Genomic DNA, 20,636 nt, shown 5'->3' on the forward strand with positions numbered 1-20,636 from the left:
ATTTTCTCAGCAGGTAATCCTTCCATTCAGGGGAATGGTCTTTCCATCCAGAGGTGTTTGCAGAGATATGGAGCAAGTGGGAAACACCGGAGATGGATCTCATGGCATCCCGTCTCAATACCAAGCTACCCAGGTATGGGTCGAGGTTGAGGGATCCCTAAGCGGATCTAATAGATGCACTAACAGTGCCCTGGAGGTTGAAACTCGTATATCTTTTTCCTCCATTACTGTTTCTTCCTCTAGTGGTGGCCCGCATCAAGCAGGAGCGGGTATCAGTAATCTTGATTGCTGCATCGTGGCCGTGAAGGATGTGGTTTGCGGATCTAGTGGGGATGTCCTTATCTCCTCTGTGAAAGTTACCTTGTCCCTGCTAATACAAGCTCCATTTGTTCATCAAAATCTAGATTCTCTGAGGCTGATTGCGCCGAGATTGAACACCTAGTCTTAGCCAAGAGAGGTTTCTCTGAGAATATCATTGATACTCTTATCCAAGCTCGTAAACCAGTTACTTGGCGTATCTACCACAAGATGTGGAGGATCTACTTATTCTGGTGTGGAGAGTGTGGAGTTTCCTGGCACAGAGTTAAGGTTGCCAGGATCTTATCTTTTTTCTAGGTCAAAGGTCAAAAGTCTTCTCTCTGTTCCAAGCAGGAGCAGTCCAAGTCTTCTTGGAAGCCCAATCAGTCTTGGAATAAGGGGAAGCAATCAAAGAAACCCTCAGCTGAGTCTAAGTCAGCATGGAGGGTTCGCCCCCGGTCCAGGATCGAATCAAGTGGGGGGGCAGACTTTCCTTGTTTTGTTAAGTGTGGAGACGAGATGTCCCAGATCCTTGGGCTGTGGACATATTATCTCAGGGTTACAAAGAAAAACTTTCCCTCCCAGGGGCAGATTCCACCTCTCAAGATTATCTGCAGACCAGGTAAAAAGAGAGGCATTCTTGAACTTCGGATCTAATAGATACACTAGCAGTGCCCTGGAGGTTGAAACTCGCATATCTTTTTCCTCCATTACCGTCCGTTTCTTCATCGAGTGGTGGGCCGCATCAAGCAGGAGCGGGTATCAGTAATCCTGTTTGCTGCATCGTGGCCGCGAAGGATGTGGTTTGTGGATCTAGTGGGTATGTCCTCATCTCCTCTGTGGAAGTTACCTTGTCGCAGAGACCTGCTAATACAAGGTCCATTTGTTCATCAAAATCTATATTCTCTGAGGCTGACTGTGCAGGGATTGAACGCTTAGTCTTAGCCAAGAGAGGTTTCTCTGAGAATGTCATTGATACTCTTACTCAAGCTCGTAAACCAGTTACTCTGCGTATCTACCACAAGGTGTGGAGGACCTACTTTTTCTGGTGTGGAGAGTGTGGATTTTCCTGGCACAGAATTAAGGTTGCCAGGATCTTATCTTTTCTCCAGATTGGGCTGTCGAAGGGCCTTTCTGCTTGTTCCCTGAACTTCCAGATGTGCAGTCCTTTGTTAAGGATTAGGATCAGACCTGTGTTTAGATCTGGGGCTCCTCCTTGGAGCATATATCTTGTTCTTCGGGTTTTGCAACAGGTTCCGTTTGAGTCTCTACATTCCGTTGACATTAAATTGTTATCTTGGAAGGTTCTCTTTTATTGGCAATTGCCTCTGTGTCGAGCGTTTCTGAGACCTCTGCTTTGCAATGTGAGCTCCTTTATCTGATTTTTTCATGCAGATAAGGCAGTTTTATGTACTAAATTAGGTTTTCTTCCTAAGGTTGTGTCAGATCGCAACATCAATCAGGAGATTATAGTTCCTTCCTTGTGTCCTAATTCTTCTTCATCGAAGGAACGCTTATGTCACAATTTGAATGTGGTTCATGCCTTGCAGTTCTATCTTCAGGCTACTAAGGAGTTTAGCCAATCTTCCTCTTTGTTTGTTGTCTATTCGGGGAAGCATAAGGGGCAGAAGGCTACTTCGACTTCCCTATCTTTTTGGTTAAATAGTTTCATCTGCTTAGCTTACCAGACAACGGAACATCATCTTCCTGAGAGGATATTGGCTCATTCCACTAGAGCAGTGGCTTCCTCTTTTGCCTTTAAGAGGCCTTTAAGAACGAGGCCTCTATGGATCAGATTTGTAAGGCGGCTACCTGGTCCTCCTTACATACTTTTTCAAAATTTTACAAGTTTGATGTTTTTGCTTCGGTTGAAGCAGCTTTCGGGAGAAAAGTTTTGCAGACTGTGGTGCCCTCAGAATTTGGTCCGCCTCTTCCTTTTTGTTCCCTCACGTTATTCATTCAGTGTACTCTGGAGCTTGGGTAAAGTTTTCCGAACATTAAGGAAAAAAGTTGTGGACTCTCCCTATCTTTGGAAGGAAAACATAATTTATGCTTACTAGATAAATTCCTTTCCTTCCGGATAGGGAGAGTTTTACGGCCCGCACGTTTTTTCTTGTCTATGGGTGGTCCCTTAATTATTTTTTTTCTGGCACCATTTATACCCTAATGTTTCTCCTACTTTTCCTTGTTCCTTTGCCAGAATGACTGGGTTAATGAGGAAGTGGGAGGGATAGTTAAGCCTTTCCCTGGGGTGTCTGTGCCTCTTTCTGGTGGCCAGGTGTTGTATTTCCCAATAGTAAGCAATGAATCCGTGGACTCTCCCTATCCAGAAGGAAAGGAATTTATCTGGTTAGTATAAATTATGTTTTCTACCGCAAGACAAGAAGAACAGACTCAAAGGACGTCAAAGTAATTTTTGTTGCTTTCGTAACTTCAAAAGTCTTCCTCTCTCTCTTCCAAGCAGGAGCAGTCCAAGTCTTCTTGGAAGCCCAATCAGTCTTGGAATAAGGGGAAGCAATCAAAGAAACCCTCAGCTGAGTCTAAGTCAGCATGAAGGGTCGGCCCCTGGTCCGGGATCGAATCAAGTGGGGGGGCAGACTTTCCCTGTTTTGTCAAGTGTGCAGACGAGATGTCCCAGATTCTTGGGCTCAGTATCTCAGGGTTACAAAATAGAAAAACTTTCCCTCCCAGGGGCAGATTCCACCTCTCAAGATTATCTGCAGACCAGGTAAAAAAAAGGCATTCTTGAACTGCGTTAGGACCTTTCCTCCCTGGGAGTGATTGTTCCAGTTCCAGTAAGGGATCAGGGTCTAGGATTCTATTCAAATCTGTTTGTGGTTCCCAAAAAAAATATTTTAGACCTAAATTGCCTCAACAAGTCTCTCAGAATACTGTCTTTCAAAATGGAAACCATTCGTTCCATTCTTCCTTTGGTCCAAGAGGGTCAGTTCATGACGACCATAGACCTGAAGGATGCGTATCTTCATGTTCCCATCCGCAGGGATCATCACAAATTCCTGAGATGTGCCTTTTTAGAGAAACACTTTCAGTTTGTGGCTCTTCCGTTTGGACTTGCCACAGCTCCCAGAATTTTCTCAAAGATTCTGGGGGCTCTCTTGTCAGTGATCAGGTCTCGGGTAATTGCAGTGGCCCCATTCCTGGATGACATGTTGGTTCAGGCGCCATCTTTTTAACAAGCCAACTCTCATACAGAGATCTTGTTGTCTTTTCTACTTTTCCACGGTTTGAAAGTGAATCTGGAAAAGAGTTCCCTTGTTCCAGCTACAAGGGTGGTTTTCTTAGGGACCATAATAGATTCCCTATCCATGAAAAATTTTCTGAAGGAGGTCAGAAAATCCAAAATTCTCTTCTCTTGCCTTTCTCTTCAGTCTACTGTTCGGCCATCAGTGGCTCAATGTATGGAGGTAATTGGTCTGATGGTCGATTCCATGAACATCATTCCCTTTGCTCAATTCCATTTGAGAGCTCTGCAATTATGCATGCTCAGACAATGGAACGGAGACAAGAGACACTCTCCCGTGGTGGCTTTCTCAGGACCATCTGTCTCAGGGCACATGCTTCCGGAGACCTTCCTGGGTGATTGCGACCACGGACACCAGCCTTCTAGGCTGGGGAGCAGTCTGGGACTCGTTAAAGGTGCAGGGACTATGGACTCGGGAGGAATCTGCTCTCCCCATAAACATCTTGGAGTTGAGAGCGATTTACAATGCTCTTATGGCTTGGCCTCAATTGTCTTTAGCCCGGTTTATCAGGTTTCAGTTGGACAACATCACCTCAGTGGCTTACATCAACCACAAGGGAGGAACTCAAAGTTCCTTAGCCATGAAGGAGGTGGCACGGATTATTCAGTGGGCGGAAGCTCACAATTGTTGTCTATCTGCCATCCACATTCCTGGAGTGGACAACTGGGAAGCGAATTTCCTGAGCGGACAGACATCTCATCCCGGGGAGTGGGCTTTCCATCCAGAGGTGTTCTCCAGGTTAACCCTCATGGGGGGTGCCTGAGTTGGATCTGATGGTGTCTCGGCTTCCAAGGTACGGTTCAAGGTCAAGAGATCCTCAGGCCGCTCTGATAGATGCTCTGGCGGTTCCTTGGGTTTTTGGTCTAGCATACCTGTTTCCTCTGTTTGCGCTCCTTCCACGAGTTATAGCTTGTATCAAACAAGAGAGAGCATCAGTAATTCTAATAGCTCCTGCATGGCCTCGCAGGATCTGGTATGCAGACCTAGTGAAGATGTCCTCTCGGCCGCCTTGGAGTTTGCCTCTGAGGAAGGACCTTCTAACTCAGGGTCCACTCCTCCATCCAAATCTCGTTTCTCTGAAGCTAACTGCTTGGAGATTGAACGCTTAGTTCTGTCTAAGCGTGGATTTTCGCAGTCATTGAGACCATGATCCAGGCTTACAAGCCTGTTACTCAAAAAAATTACCATAAGGTATGGCGTAAATACCTTTATTCGTGTGAATCTAAGTGCTACTCTTGGAGTAGGGTCAGGATTCCTAGAATTTTGTCTTTTCTCCAGAAAGGTCTGGAGAAAGGGTGATCAGTCAGTTCTCTGAAAGGTCAGATTTCTGCATTATCTATTTTGTTACACAAGCGTCTGGCAGATGTGCCAGATGTTCAATCTTTTTGTCAGGCTCTGGTCAGAATCAGGCCTGTGTTTAAACCTGTTGCTCCTCCTTGGAGCCTTAACCTTGTTCTTAAAGTTTTGCAGTGGGCTCCATTTGAGCCAATGCATTCCATAGATATTAAGTTGCTGTCTTGGAAGGTTTTGTTTGTTATTGCTATCTCTTCTGCTCTGAGAGTTTCGGAACTCTCTGCTTTGCAGTGTAATTCGCCTTACCTTATCTTTCATGCGGATAAGGCGGTTCTTCGTACTAAATTGAGGTTTCTTCCTAAAGTGGTTTCGTATAGAAATATTAATCAGGAAATTGTTCTTCTTTCTCTCTGTCCCAATCCTTTTTCTCATAAAGAACGTCTGTTGCACAACTTGGATGTTGTGCGTGCTCTAAAATTCTACCTACAGGCGATTAAGGATTTTTGCCAGTCTTTTGCCCTATATATTTGTGTCTCAAAAAAGTGTAAGGGTCAGAAGGCTACTTCTACTTCTCTTTCCCTCTGGTTGAGAAGTATGATTCGTTTTGCTTATGAGACTATTGGACAGCAGCCTCTTGAGAGAATTACTGCTCATTCCACTAGGGCTTCTGTGGAAAAGATTTGCAAGGCTGCAACTTGGTCCTCTCTGCATACTTTTTCAAAATTTTAGAAATTTGATACTATTGCCTCGGCTGAGACCTCTTTTGGGAGAAAGGTTCTTCAAGCGGTGGTGCCTTCTGTTTAGGTCTGCCTGTCTTGTTCTCCCTTTCTGTTCATTCTGTGTCCTATAGCTTGGGTATTGGTTCCCAGTAGTAATTGAATGACGTTGTGGACTCTCCATATCTTAGGAAAGAAAACAAAATGTATGCTTACCTGATAAATTTATTTCTTTCCGGATATGGAGAGTCCACAACCCCATCCTTTATTAAGACAGTTATTTTTTACTAAACCTCGGGCACCTCTACACCTTTGTGTTATTCCTTTTCCATTTCCCTTCCGTCGAATGACTGGGGATTATGGGTAGGGGTGTGACACTTAACAGCTTTGCTGTGGTGCTTTTTGCCGCCTCCTGCTGGCCAGGAGTGATATTCATACTAGTAATTGAATGACGTTGTGGACTCTCCATATCCGGAAAAAAAGAAATTCATCAGGCAAGTATAAATTTTGTTTTCAAGTTTTTACCATGTTATTGGTATTATCTAACTGTCAATGTATCCTTGTCTAGAGTACCCTTCCTTTTGCTTCTATTAACCAAGGTAATTCTCCTTCACCAGGGACCCATTTGCCTTGACTGTGTCTTGCGTAACCCGCCTTCGTTTCAAAATGTATCCCTTTCTCTATGTGGGCACTTGATAGTCACCCATTATATTCAGTTGTTGGTTCTTTTTTCAGTATTTGGTGGATCTATCTGTAGAATGTACAGATTCCCTACAACAGATGGCAACCACCTGCGGATATTAGAGCAAATGGCTGAGAGTGTGCTATCTTTACACATCCCTAGACAGTTCGTGAAATTACTACTTGAAGAGGATGCAGCACGGTAAGCATCTTACTTTTTACCAGATTTGGTAAAGAAGCTGCTTTCTGTATTCTAGAGCAAATGAAAGCATTTTGTAATTGTTACACATACTCTGTGAGTTACAGTGGTTTATCAATTCTGGTTTATTATAGAGAAGTAAACATACATTTCCTATGCTTGATAGGGACAGAGTTGCAGCCTGGGGACATCCCTGACACTATCCGTAATTGCTTACCTACATTTCCTATGCTTGATAGGGACAGAGTTGTAGCCTGGGGACATCCCTGACACTATCCGTAATTGCTTACCTACATTTCCTATGCTTGATAGGGACAGAGTTGCAGCCTGGGGACATCCCTGACACTATCCGTAATTGCTTACCTACATTTCCTATGCTTGATAGGGACAGAGTTGCAGCCTGGGGACATCCCTGACACTATCCGTAATTGCTTACCTACATTTCCTATGCTTGATAGGGACAGAGTTGCAGCCTGGGGACATCCCTGACACTATCCGTAATTGCTTACCAGCTGTCAAACTCAAGCCGCAGAAAACTTCCAGCCCCTAATTAAAGGGACATAAAACCCAATTTTTTTTCTTTCATGATTTAGATAGAACATAACATTTTAAACAACTTTCTAATTTACTTCCATTATAAAATTTTCTTAGTTTTCTTGTTATCCTTTGTGGAAAAGCAGAAATGTAAGCTCAAGAGTGCATGTGTCTGCAGCACTATATAGCAGCAGTTTTGCAACAATGTTATACATTAGCAGGAGCACTAGATGGCAGCACTATTTTCTATTGTGTAGTGCTTCAGGCATGTGCACGCTACCTACTTAGGTATCTCTTAAACAAAGAATAACATGAGAATGAAAAAAAAAATTGATAATAGAAGTAAAGTGGAAACTTTTTAAAAATTGTGTCCTCTATCTGAATCATGAAATAATTTTTTGGGGTTTCATTTCCCTTTAATAGCTACAGTCATTAATTTATATGAGAACTGCTCTAAAATAATAATATAATTGTTATGTTTACTGCACTAGGACGATACTAATATAATGATATAGATAGGGTGCTCCTCCAATTGAACCCTCAGTGACACTGAAAAGGTTAATAAGACCGTATGTGTTTCACAAACAGAACAGTCAGTTTACTATGGCACTAAAAAGCTAAATATATATGCAATCATTATAATTAATGCAAAATAAAGATCAACAGCATTCCATAATAAAAAACAAACAAAAAAAAGCAATTCAAACACAATTCAAAAAGTTCATATGGAGACCCAATTCATTGAGTCCAATACAACAGATGATATCCAGAAATCCTGTTGCGAGACAAGACAAGAGATCCTTGTCACAGTATGATAGAAGTTTTAAAATAAAGGTGCACTTTTTTTACTTACACCATAAGTGTGCACAGTTCTATGGGTGTCTTAAATAGATGACTCCACTCTGGATATGGCTTTATATGTTGTCCGGTAATTCGCAACTGTTGGAGTAATCAAATGAAAGTTCCTTTGTATGTGTAGGTTCTCAAATCTGCCACCTGTGATCCTCAAGTGTTCAAACTACGGAAGCCCCAATAGGGAAAAAACAGAGCAGCACATTTCGGCTACAAGCCTTTCTCTAGCTGAAACGCGTTGCTCTGTTTTTTTCCCTATTGGGGCTTCTGTAGTTTGACGACTTGAGGATCACAGACGGCAGATTTGAGAAGCTACACATACAACGGAGCTTTTATTTGATTTCTATAACAGTTGCAAGTAACCGGACTGCATACTGAACCATATACAGAGTGGAGTCATCTCTTTAAGGCACCCATAGGACTCTGCACTCTTACGGTGTAGGTAAAAAAGTGCACCTTTATTTTAAAGCTTTTATCATACTGTGACAAGGATCTCTTAACTTGTCTCGCTACAGGATTACTCAATATCATCTGTCGTATTGGACTCTGTCAATGAATTGGGTCTCCATATGAACTTTTTGAATTGTGTTTCTGTTGGTTTTATTTTTTTTTATGGAATGCTGTTGATATTTATTTTATTGAATTAATTTTAACGAATGTTTTTTAATTAATGTAATTAACTCTTCTTAACAACCAGATACTGCAAATATATATTTAGCTTTTTAGCAACATAGTAAACTGACTGTTGTGTTTGTGAAACACATACGGTCTTATTAACCTTTTCTAAAATAATAGCAGGAAAGAGTAACCTACTTTGGGACACACACCAAAGAGCTGAAGAAAACTCCCTAAACCAGCTCTAAGGCGCTCAAAACTAAATTAATAATGATCAAATTCAACTGTTATAGATCCCACCTCAATGAATTCTAGCCACAAATCAGTCACATAGAAATAAAACCTTATGACAAACCATACTTTCCAAAGAAACTGTCTCATTGCAATAACCAGATTCCCCCATGATTTAATCTAAAGGATAATTTCCTTTTAATATTGCACTGCTAATTTCCCCACACCAGTTACCCGCTTAATCTAAATCCTTCCGTGTCCTTCCCCACAAAAGGCTAACCGTAAGCCCTTAAAATCCTGCCATAACCCCCATCACAACCAACAACACCTAAACTCTCTAAAATAAAAAAGATGCAATTCCTGGTGCTTGTTTGAGGTTTCCTCCTGTGTAAAACAGTGTGTCAGGTTTGTTAATGAGGTTATATAGAGGTTAGCTGTGAGGGAGAATTTTATATAAATTTAGAGATGGATGATTTTATTGGAGGTGGACTTGGGGGGGTGTGATGTTGGGGGATAAGGGTTTGGGTTAGAGCAGTTCGTTATTAGGGATAATAGAATTATGTTTAATAGCTGTGTATCCAGCTTGTGATTAATCTTACCATCAGTGAAGCTGTTTTGTGGTTAGGATTAATGCTACTAGATTTTTCATAGCAGCCCCATTCTGCGACTTGTTTAGGATCTGACCTATTGATACATTTAGTTTTATTTAAACTTGATAAACTTGATCCACAATCAGCACTTGGCTTGATAAAGTTGAAGATTTCTAGTTATGTACATTTTTATTCAACAAAAGCTACCAGGAGAGTAAAGTAAATTTGAAATTTTGAAATTTTGAAAATAAAAGTGATTTTTAAAGTGTCTTAAAATTGCATACTCTATCTTATTCATGCAATTTTTAATTTTGGCTTTCCTATTCCTTAAATGGCTCTGCAGTGACGTGTTTTTTGTTTTTATATACCAGTTTAAATATCTCATGTAGTCCTATGACTCTGTATTGACAATTCTTTCTACTGTGCTTACTAGGGTATGTGAACTTGAAGAGCTAGGAGAGCTGTCTCCTTGCTGGGAAAATCTTCGTCGACAGATAGTAACTCAATATCAAACAATCATATTGACGTACCAGGAAAATATGACCAACCTCCATCAATATAAAGGTCAGTAACACCTCTAGCTTACACAATATGAGTGATTAAATATTATTGTTCTAAGAAGAGACCCTCATTGATGTCACTTAAAGTGATACTAAACCCATTTTCCATCTTAATGGGAGGAGAGTCCACGGCTTCATTCATTACTTGTGGGAATTATGAAGCTGGCCACCAGGAGGAGGCAAAGACACCCCAGCCAAGGGCTTAAATACCTTCCCCTCATCCCCCAATCAATCTTTGTCTTTCATCACAGGAGGTTGGCAGAGAAGTGTCAGAAGATTCAGAGTAGTCTCTTATGGAGAGTAGTACTTTTCTGAATGGGACTGGAGTTTTAAGTAGGCTTGTCAGCCTCTCAGTAAAAGCTTGGATGAAAGTGAGAGTCTTTCTGTGAAACCATCCCGACTCAGATTAACAGCTCCATAAGCAATCAACGTTGACGAGTTTCGCTGCCTGCTTTCTGCTCTCAAGTCCATGTCAGGAGCGATGCTACTATCCTGTCACACTTGAAAGGCCGTGTTCCTGTTCCACGGCGTATATTCTGGTAAGATCGTTTCATTTATACACATATGATAACGCAAGAAGACAGGGTCACAATGTGTCTCCTTTTATCTGTATAGAATCAAGGGTTAATATCCTCGGAAAGAGGGTTATTGAACAGGGGGGGATTTATGCATAATAATATTTATTGTGTTTAATGCTGCGACATGTGTGAGATGGGGCTCTGTCAATGTGTGAACAGTCAGTTTCCTTAGGGAGATACCGATGCAGCCTTTTTTTGACGCGTTTTTCTCTTTAGTGCAGGGGCGGTCCTGCATGGCACTCCATGTGACCGGGTGTGGCCTCTTTAACTTCCTCTTTCTTGACTGGCAGTTGCAGGTGACGAAGCGGTTTCTCTGTGGTCCGGGTCATAGGAGGTGGTGAGTGCCCTGGCCATTGGTGTATAAAGGTGCCATTTAATTTCTATCTAGTCCGTAATAAAGGCGCAGGCTATGGAGGACTCTGATATCTTAGAGGGTACTCCCTCTTTATCCAAATCTAATAACTTAGTTTATTGTGAGGAGGTTCCGGTTGATCCGCCTGTTAAACTATATTCCACATGCTTTGATAAAATTACAATATCTAAAAAGAATAAGATATTTAGTACAACTGATCCGTCCACCTCTGAGGGTTCTCCGTCCCGCGAGATGCGTTCCCTACATTCATCTCTGATTACACATGCAGCTTCCCAGGGCACTACTAAACCTCCCACGGGAGGGGCCCTTTGGCCGCCAGATTTTGCTGATCAGTTACAAATGGTGGTTTCTGCGGCCTTCAATGCCTTCTCAGGCCCTGCTAAGCGCAAGCGAAAGGTGAAACATAGTGATCCATCTCAGGGGTCATCTACTCCGTTGGATATCTCTGACAGGTTATCCACTGATGAGGACGACTCTGACTCTTCGGAGGACGCTCTTTCTGGGTCGGAATCGGCGACATCTAGACCTCCGGCTGCGGAGGAGCCAGACTTTAAAGGGATACTGTACCCAAATTTTTTCTTTCGTGATTCAGATAGAGCATGACATTTTAAGCAACTTTCTAATTTACTCCTAGATGTAAGATGTCCACCGAGATAGAAAAAGATCCCTAATAAACTACTGACTATGATTTGGTGCTACCCACATAGGTGGGTGAAGGGTGGGGCTTATCAGACTATCTCTTGGTAGGCAGCTGCTTACAATTATTGTGAAAAAGATACGGCTTGCAGTGACTAAGGAATGGCCAGAATTACCTGTATATCAATCACAGAGAACACACAAATAAAGTATAACCATGTCCAGATTACTCACAGACAGGCGAACACCTAACGCACGTTTCTCCTGGGCTTTTTTAGAGCCTCAATGATTTGACAGTAAAAGTTAAGTTTTATTTATTTTTTTGCTCCCTTTCTGCAGATCTACCTATGTGTTTAAGTGTGTGCCAGATAGGGGTTTTCTTTTTTTGGGGGGATTACAAAATATATGAAGTGACAAGGTTGTCACCAATTTATTTGCCATAAAGAGCGTTGGGCCAGGCTGTTAACATGTCTGTTGTATGATGGGGTTCACACCCTGTATATATCCACATATAAATGAGTGGCCCACAGGATTTCAACCCATTTAAAATATCAGTTACTCAAAATTATGCTATGGTTGCCATCTGTTTATTGCAATATAAGATGATTTTTTTTATAAAGTGTAATTTTGTTTAGGTTTTTGTAAAGTGTATTATTTTATTTAAAATAAAAATAACTGTAGATATCTTTATTTTACAAATTGCAGAATAAGAAGCTGACTGATTAAGAAGACAACTTTAGCCTTGTACATTTTGCAGCTTTCTTGTACTTAATGCTCATTCACAGTGGCTACCTTATAAATGACAATCAGAATAAACCACTGTGAATGAACATTAAAGGGACATTAAACACTTTGAGATTGTAATATAAAATTATAAATTGTATATAATAAAACAACTCTGCAATATACTTTCATTATTTATTTTGTCCTCTTTGTCTGTAATTCCATTCTGAAATTGTGAGCTTTTCAGCTCCTGTTAGAAATGGAAGTGCAGAACACTGTTAAATCCAGCACAACCATTGGCTGCACACTCTAGTGACCTATTTATAACTGTCTCTAATTGGCCACAGCAGAGAAGGTAACACAAGTTACAACATGGCAGCTCCCAGTGTTTTATAGACACTAAAAGTTTACACTTATTTTGTAAATTTTTAAACAACTAATGAAACTTTAAAAAAATACATCTACATGTTAGTCATGGACTAATCTTTTCTTTGAATGGATCATTCAATCTAGCGTGTATTTAGTGTTTAATGTCCCTTTAAGAACAAGAAAGCTGCAAAATTGTTACATTAAAGTTGATTTAAAAAAAAAAAGCAAAGAAAAAAGAAAAGCTTTGAGTGGAGGTCCAGTCTGCAGCTAGACCCTTCTCGATTTACTTTGTAATGTTTTACTTTCATTTTGGCAATGTATCTTTTGACCTTGTGACAGCTTCCATAAAAAGCATGTGAAGTTCCTTTTTTTCTTCTCTTTTACTAATTCAACTTCATTTCAAATTAGTTGGAATGGCATTCTAAAAATAATAATAAAAAAAAAAGTTTTTATTCAATATCATTGCACTTTAAAGTGAAGGTCAATTTGGATGAATTAGTGCCCGGCTTTTAATAAACCTAATAAAAACAAGGACACTTTTTAATTCATAAAAATTGACATTTCACTGTTTTCTTCAAAAACTTACCTTTTAATCCTGGCAGCCGCTCCAGCAATTCCCCGGCCGTTGGAAGCCTCTTCTGGCGTCAGAAATGACGAATCCGGCTTCCTCTAATCACAGCTTTCCCCCCGGGGGGATCATGGCCTGATGCAGCGCCGTGATTGGAGGAAGCCAGATTCGTCATTTTGGATCCGTGAAGAGGACTTGCGACGGGTGGAGGAAGCACTGCAGCGGCTGACAGGATTACATGGTAAGTTTTTGAAGAAAAGGAGTGAAATGTCAATTTTGATGAATTAAAGTGCCCTTGTTTTTAATAGGTTTATTAAAAACTGGGTACTAATTTATCCAAATTGTCCTTCACTTTAATAATGCAAGATTGGAATGGGTTTAAGAGTGTCCAAACAATGATACAGTGGCTTTTTAGAATTATTTGAAAATTGTTAGAATATCTGAAACTGTTATCATCATTTTGTCTCAGCAATGGATAGAAAACTTCCTAGGCTTCTTGGTTTTGCAATCTGTATGACGTATGAGCTCAAGAAAAAAATCCCACCTTTTAGGGTGACCGAGTATGCTACTCTCAGTTGAAGAAATGTTGGATGTTTTTTTTTTCTGTGCATATTCATGTGATTTATCAAGCAGCATTTGGTCAGAAGTATTTTCTACTAGTGTTTCCCCAGGTATAGGAGATAGTCTGTCCTAACTTGCTCCTTCATATTAATTACTTCGGTATTATTCCACTATTAATGTTTTATATGGTATTGACCATTCATGATCAAATGTATATAGCCTATGAATTATTGTCTGCATATAATTTTTCTTAGTTTTTTATTATTCTCATTATTCATATCATATTCTTAGGAACAGAGTAATAATGTTTTATTGTAAATTTGTTATTTTTACATCAGATTGTTAGGAAATGATTTTATATGTTTATTAGATCAGTTTCTTCCTAGGTAGTCATTTCTGAGAATATATTTATTAGTCATAAACACAAAACAATAAGCTTGCAACCATTTCTCCTTTTTGTATTCTCAGTATGTTGTCAATTGTTGCTCTTTATCTGCTTTTTTTTAACTTTACACTGAAGAATCAATATACAATTATGAAATAATCTTCTACATTATTAAGGGCTAGATTACGAGTGGCACTCTAACAGTTGTGCACGAGCAAAAAGAGATTTTTCCCTCGTATTACAAGTTGAAAGTAAACACAATCATTTGAGCGCAATTGAAGTTAACGTGAGGGGTTAGCACAACCTAAGACCTCTGCTTGACTGTTTTGCAAAACAAAAAAGTCTCACAAAACACATAAAAAATACATTACAAAGCACACTTGCACTCCTAATAACACAATCTAATACAAATTATTGCACAAAAAAGTTATAAAGGCTAAAAGATATGAGTTCTCAGGCGTTAGGAAAAATAGCAGGCAAAGGGCTTTAACATTGAGATACATACATATGTCTAAAGAAGTATATGTGTGTGTGTATTGTGCGTATGTATGTGTGTGTGTGTGTGTATATATATATATATATATATATATGTGTACATATGTATTTATGTTTTTATATATCTGTATATATGTAGTTACAGAAACATATACAAATATACATACGTATGTATACATATATGGATATATATATATAAGTGCATTGGATATAAAAAGTATAAATATTAATTGTGAAAAAAAAACATCATAAATAGAACATATTCTTGTATGTGCAGAACATTGGAATGTGAAATATTAATATTTTCCTTCATGTAGGGTTAGCGTTCTTAAGAATATGGGATCAGGTATGTGCGCCAATAGGTTGTTAGGTTTCTTTTACACTTTTTTTGCTCCATTGCCTTCTATGGCAGAATACGTTAACGCGCACGCAATATTCTAAGTTCGGCCTTTTATGCGCATCGGGTTAGGGCCCAAGCAAAAACAGTTTACCTTCAACTCATAATACGAGCGCAACTCTAAATTATGTAGAAACTAGAATAATAGGGTATTAAAATGTTGCTGAATTCATGAATCCAATGAATAAAATATTTATTTATGATTAAATACAGAACATATTATTACTATCTAAAGAAATGTGTCCTCCTTTATGTCATAAAAAAAATAATTATAAAGTAATCTTTTTTTCTAGAAGTTCCTTTTGAAACTAGCACTGAAATTCTTAGTATGTATAAAATATTAATTAAAGGGACACTGAACCCAATTTTTTCTTTCGTAATTCAGATAGAGCATGCAATTTTAAGCAACTTTCTAATTTACTCCTATTATCAATTTTTCTTTCTCTTGCTATCTTTATTTGAAAAAGAAGACATCTAAGCTTTTTTTTGGTTCAGTACTGTGCCCAGTACTTTTTTATTGGTGGATGAATTTATCCGCCAATCAGCAAGAACAACCCAGGTTGTTCACCAAAAATGGGCCGGCATCTAAACTTACATTCTTGCATTTCAAATAAAGATAGCAAGAGAATGAAGAACATTTGATAATAGGAGTAAATTAGAAAGTTGCTTAAAATTTCATGCTCTGTCTGAATCACAAATGGAAAAATTTGGGTTCAGTGTCCCTTTAAAAACAAAAGTCTGTTCGGATGTGACTGTTCTGAGATTTATGAAAGTTATGACTATTTCTCACTGTAAATAATTACTGATTTATTTATTTATTGTAGGTGTTTCATTTAAAGCAAGTAGCTTGAAGGCGGATAAAAAATTAGAATTTGTACCTACTAATTTACACATTCAGAGGATGAGAGTTCAGGATGAAACAACATCAGGTACCCAATTGTTAAATGTATTTTTATTTTATTTTTTAAAGACATGTTTGATACTTTTTTTTTTTACCTATTCATAATTTTAATATTAATTATAAAGTTTAAGTGTGATGGTGTAGGATGTAGTATACAATTGTAATGAAAAACTGAGCACTCCCCCGTTGATATCTGTGAAATTTGATATTATAACTCAGCATTTAATATATTTGGCTTTGTTTATCTCTCCTTATCTTTCTGACACTATATTAATCTCCTTCCATTAATTTCTTATTGTTGGGAGGTCTGGATGTAAAATCAGAGTTATTGGGATGTCCACTTTCACCTTTATTATTTGTATTTTTAATTCATTATTTTACGATGATATCCTTCTACCTCAGGCTTGACAAATCCTGGGAGCTAGGGCTACAGTTTCTAGAACTTAACCTGAAACCCTATTATTCTACATATTTATATATATGTATATGTGAGGGCTGCATGATTAATCGCATATGCGATTAAAACCTGCGATTAATCGCCTGCGATATAAAACCATGAGAGTATGCGATTTTTATGATGTAAAAATGCCACGTTCCTATACCTTGCCCTCATTAAACATGGCCGCATCTACATTAAAAAAGTACAACTATACCTCTGATCTCTGCGGTGACACATTCAGAAATTTACAGACATGAGGAAGAGCCCGTTAATCTGCGCTTGCGCTATGCTCCATATGTTCTTCCTTTATTGTAGCTGAGTGGTGAAGCCCCTTGTGTAAAGAAAAGAAACTGGAGGAGGAGCAGTGACTGACCGTGTGATTACTTCTGTATGGTCCCCGGTGGGCTCATATCCCGTGTGCTATATAGGTAGGCAGAACAGAGAACGTGTGCTAGGCATGGCATGGTACAGGAGTCTGTGTGCCTAACACAAAGCAACGTTCCCATAGCAAACCCACATGCCTGGTACACTGTAGATACTACAGTATAGTGTCTACCTAGACAAGAATTGTAATGGGTCAGCTGGGTAATATGCAGCTTCACATTCACAGCACCTTACACTTCGTAGTGAGAACTGATAAGTCAAATCAAAGGAGCGTAACATATGCAGTAACTTCAGATTTGCACTTTTTTTTTTTTAGTGGCCTCTCTGTCAAGCTTTGTTGTGACATTTTTGTACTCTATCACAAAAATAATGACATTTTCTAATCCTACAACAAAACAACCTTATTCTCTTGTTTTGTACTCCTAAGCTAATGAATGGAAGTGGATAGTGCTGCTGCATATAGGTTATCCACAGTTTCAATTTGGCACCAGAACTTCTCTGCAGCCCCTAAGCAGTACTTTAATTATGTAGTATCTAACCCTTTAGAATTGAAGGGTCGCTATTGTTAAATCATCCACTATAATTGCCTTTTAATAGAGTAATAATTATACAAAGTATTTAAGACTTTATGAATAATAAAACCAAACCAATATGTCTGTGTATATGTACTGTATGTATGTGTGTGTATATATATATATATATATATATATATATATATAATTCCAAGAAAGGGCACTCACAGGGCTTGACAGTAGAAAAAAACAATCTTTATTTCATACAATTCATCATAGTGTGACTCATGGAAATCATAGTGGCGCATGGAAACGCTGAGTTGTTACTTTAACGGATACAGATTGTCTTGAAAAAGGCTAGATGCATAGCCGAAACGTCGACTGACACACTATGATTAATTGTAGGAAATAAATATTTTTTTATACTGTCAAGCCCTGTGAGTGCATTTTCTTGAAATACTTTGTACATGTGGTTTAAGGAGTCACCTAGGCACCGGATGAGCTACGGCCAAAGGAGTGAGTGCATGAAAAGTGCATATATATATATATACAGTATATATATATATATATATATATATATATATATATATATATATATATATATATATATATATATATATATATATAGGGTTGAGGAGAAGAAAAACGAGGAACTGCAGAGCTCTTTCCAAAGTGGATAATTTATTGAGCAGACAGGTAGAAGACACAATCACAGTGTGCAGGGTTAGATCTGACGCGTTTCCCGCATGCTCACATGCGCTTCATCAGAGATCTACAGGTGTTCACCTGTGGTCAGGTTAAATACTTGTGTTAGCCAATAGTGTGTAAGCAAAAACTGGTTTGTCACTTGTGAGAATATAAAGTGAAAATAACAAGCTTAAAATTGTGTAAAACTTTTGTCAAAAATATGTGCTTTTAGGTAGTGATGTGAGTTGATTAAATTTGACATTAAGTTGTGGTTTAAAATTGGCATAACTGAATAATTCTTATAGTAAAATATAATAAAAGTAATAATATATTTCTAAGAACTAAAGGCAGAATATAGTTCTTCAGTGCTAAGGAAAAAAGAAAGAAGTGAAAGACATAAGTAGTAATGCTTGCAAAAAGGCACAAAAATAAACTAGAAGAAAACAACATACTGTATAGAGAAAGGTATCTTTTTCACTATTTGTCAATGTTGAGCACTGTTTGAAATCTAAGAAGACTAAATGCTTTGTTTCAGCCTGTATATACTTATTGTCTACTTAGGTATTCATAAAGAGACAGGGCAGCTCAAATGATTTTTGGAACTAGTATGTTGTTGATAAAGTAAGGTCTAATTTATTCTAGTATTAGCTATAACCCAAAATATAATAAAATAAGTACTATCTGCCCTGTATAGAAAAATCTATACTAATTCCTATTGTATGATAAATGAGTTCCTAGATAATGACAAGAGGTATAAGGATAGAGAGTAAGTGGTAATGGGAACAATTCTGATTAGGCGTGTATGTAGTAAATACTAGTTGACAGCCACTTGTAACCCAATCCTAAATGGTCCGGTTAGTAAGGCACATAAGGGGCAATTCTGCAACAATAGCAATATTGCTCAAACTAAACTATACCTTAAGGCACTGATAGGCCTGTGATGGTAAGAACATCATGCAGGCCTAATATACAAAATAGGAGAATATATGCAGGAATAGATACTAACTGGGTAGGAGCTAAAAAAAAAAAAGATTTTGTGCACTGAAGCATAAATAATTTTGAATAAATTGTAAAATAAATGATATAAAATTGGGTTTCATGTCCCTTTAAGATTCTGTACAGTTTAATGCATTTTTTAGTGAGAAATGTATGTTTAACAGTTATTTTTAAAAAATATTGATTTAAATTGCAATCGCGATATATATGTGTTACGGTACCAACAGTGTACCAAGGTTAATATCAGATGAACAATGTCCTGCATAGGGAATCAGCAATTCACAACCCAGCCAGTTTTCAGGTTTAAAACAGAATGACATTTATTAAAGGCTAGATGCCTAGTATTTATACAGGTTTGACCCCAGATGGGGGGGTTGAAAGACTCTTGTACATTAGATAAAAAGGGGAAGACGCCCTTTTATGAAACAGTAGAATTACATTACTTACATACTTTACTTAGGCAGATAACAACTTAAACACATTTGGCTTGTCTTATCACCTAGCGTCTGCTCTCTGAGGGTGATTAAACAATGGCCTGTTTATTACTTAAATGTAATTATAGCACACAATAGCTGAGGCCAGAAAACCTGTCTTTAGAAATTAGATTCTTAGCTAAACACAATTAACTCCTTCAGTCCTGACAGAAGGGTCTGTCACATATCTCCCCCCTTGTGGAACACTCCGGCAGACCCGGCTTGACCCTTTGGCGGGTCAACCTGGGGATGACCGGACTAGGAGGTGGTAGGCATGTCAGTTTGCCAGGAAAATCCATCTGTATTCCCGTTATGAGAGAGAATTCCTGTCCATACAAAGAAGGGTTCAACTTCCTCAGTGCCCAGACTAGGGCTAAACAGTCCTTCAAAATCCCATCAGCTTCTTTATGAGTTTTCTGTACCTGCTCTTTATAGGTATCCACAATCCCTTCATACTGACATAGGGTGCCCTTGAGTTGCTGCACCTCACTATGAGCCAGCGTCAGCTTCTCCTCAAGTGTCGCTAAGTTTGTCTTTAATGTTTCATGTCCCACTCTCAAGCTGGTGTTTTCTGCAGTCTGTCGGTGCAGCTTGTCTAGCAGAGATTCACGTTCTAAACGTGTTTTTTCCTCTGCGCTCCTCTTCTCCTTCATCAGCGCATTGTAACGGGACTTCCACGTATCAATAGCGGATAGAGATTTACTGAGCTCAGCGTCCTGGGGCTTAGCAGCAGGGGGGTCAGTCTCTGCTGCACGGATCTGAGCACGGGTAGTCACAGGGTTAACATCAGCGGGACCCATGGGAGCATAGGCAGAAACAAGGGGAGCCAAGTCATTTCCAAGAAGAACATCAGCAGGTAAGACCTTCTTGACCCCCACATTCACAGGTCTAGCGCCCACTCCCCAATCCAAATGTACCCTGGCAACAGGTAGGCTGAACACATCGCCCCCTGCTACCCTCACAGCCACAGTGTCTCCAGTGTACTGTTTCTCAGACACCAAGTTCTTTTGAAGCAAGGTCATGGTAGCACCAGTATCCCGTAGACCACTGACCTTCTTCCCATTCACTTTAACCAGTTGCCGGTTATTCCGGTGGGCAGCTTGCACAAGGTCTGCCTCATGTAGGATGCTCCAGCATTCTTGCGCCTCTACGTAGCGGGCCGCAGGCTGAGAGTTACGTGGGATTCCGCCGGCGGGTCTTCTCCAGGACTGTGCTTGGTTTGCTGCATTTAGGGGACACTCTGGTCTTTTGTGCCCTAGTTGCTTACATCCAAAGCACCGAATCGGTTGTGAGTAGCCCTGCGAATTGAACGGGGCTCTCTGAGGGTA

At 39.2% G+C, this 20,636-nt stretch overlaps 1 protein-coding gene across 3 annotated transcripts in view; it reads left to right on the top strand.

Moving 5' to 3' along the window:
* INPP4A (inositol polyphosphate-4-phosphatase type I A) overlaps positions 1-20,636 on the top strand; it is a 430,069-nt gene that overhangs the window by 241,543 nt on the left and 167,890 nt on the right. For all 3 annotated transcript variants that reach the window (XM_053707704.1, XM_053707705.1, XM_053707706.1), the window contains exons 10-12: positions 6,305-6,452; positions 9,705-9,835; positions 15,741-15,845. In XM_053707704.1, the coding sequence (XP_053563679.1) occupies positions 6,305-6,452; positions 9,705-9,835; positions 15,741-15,845 (384 nt within the window). The remainder of the gene's footprint in view (positions 1-6,304; positions 6,453-9,704; positions 9,836-15,740; positions 15,846-20,636) is intronic.

The sequence above is a fragment of the Bombina bombina genome, chromosome 3 (genome assembly GCF_027579735.1).
Source record: "Bombina bombina isolate aBomBom1 chromosome 3, aBomBom1.pri, whole genome shotgun sequence".
Taxonomy (NCBI): Eukaryota; Metazoa; Chordata; class Amphibia; order Anura; family Bombinatoridae; genus Bombina; species Bombina bombina.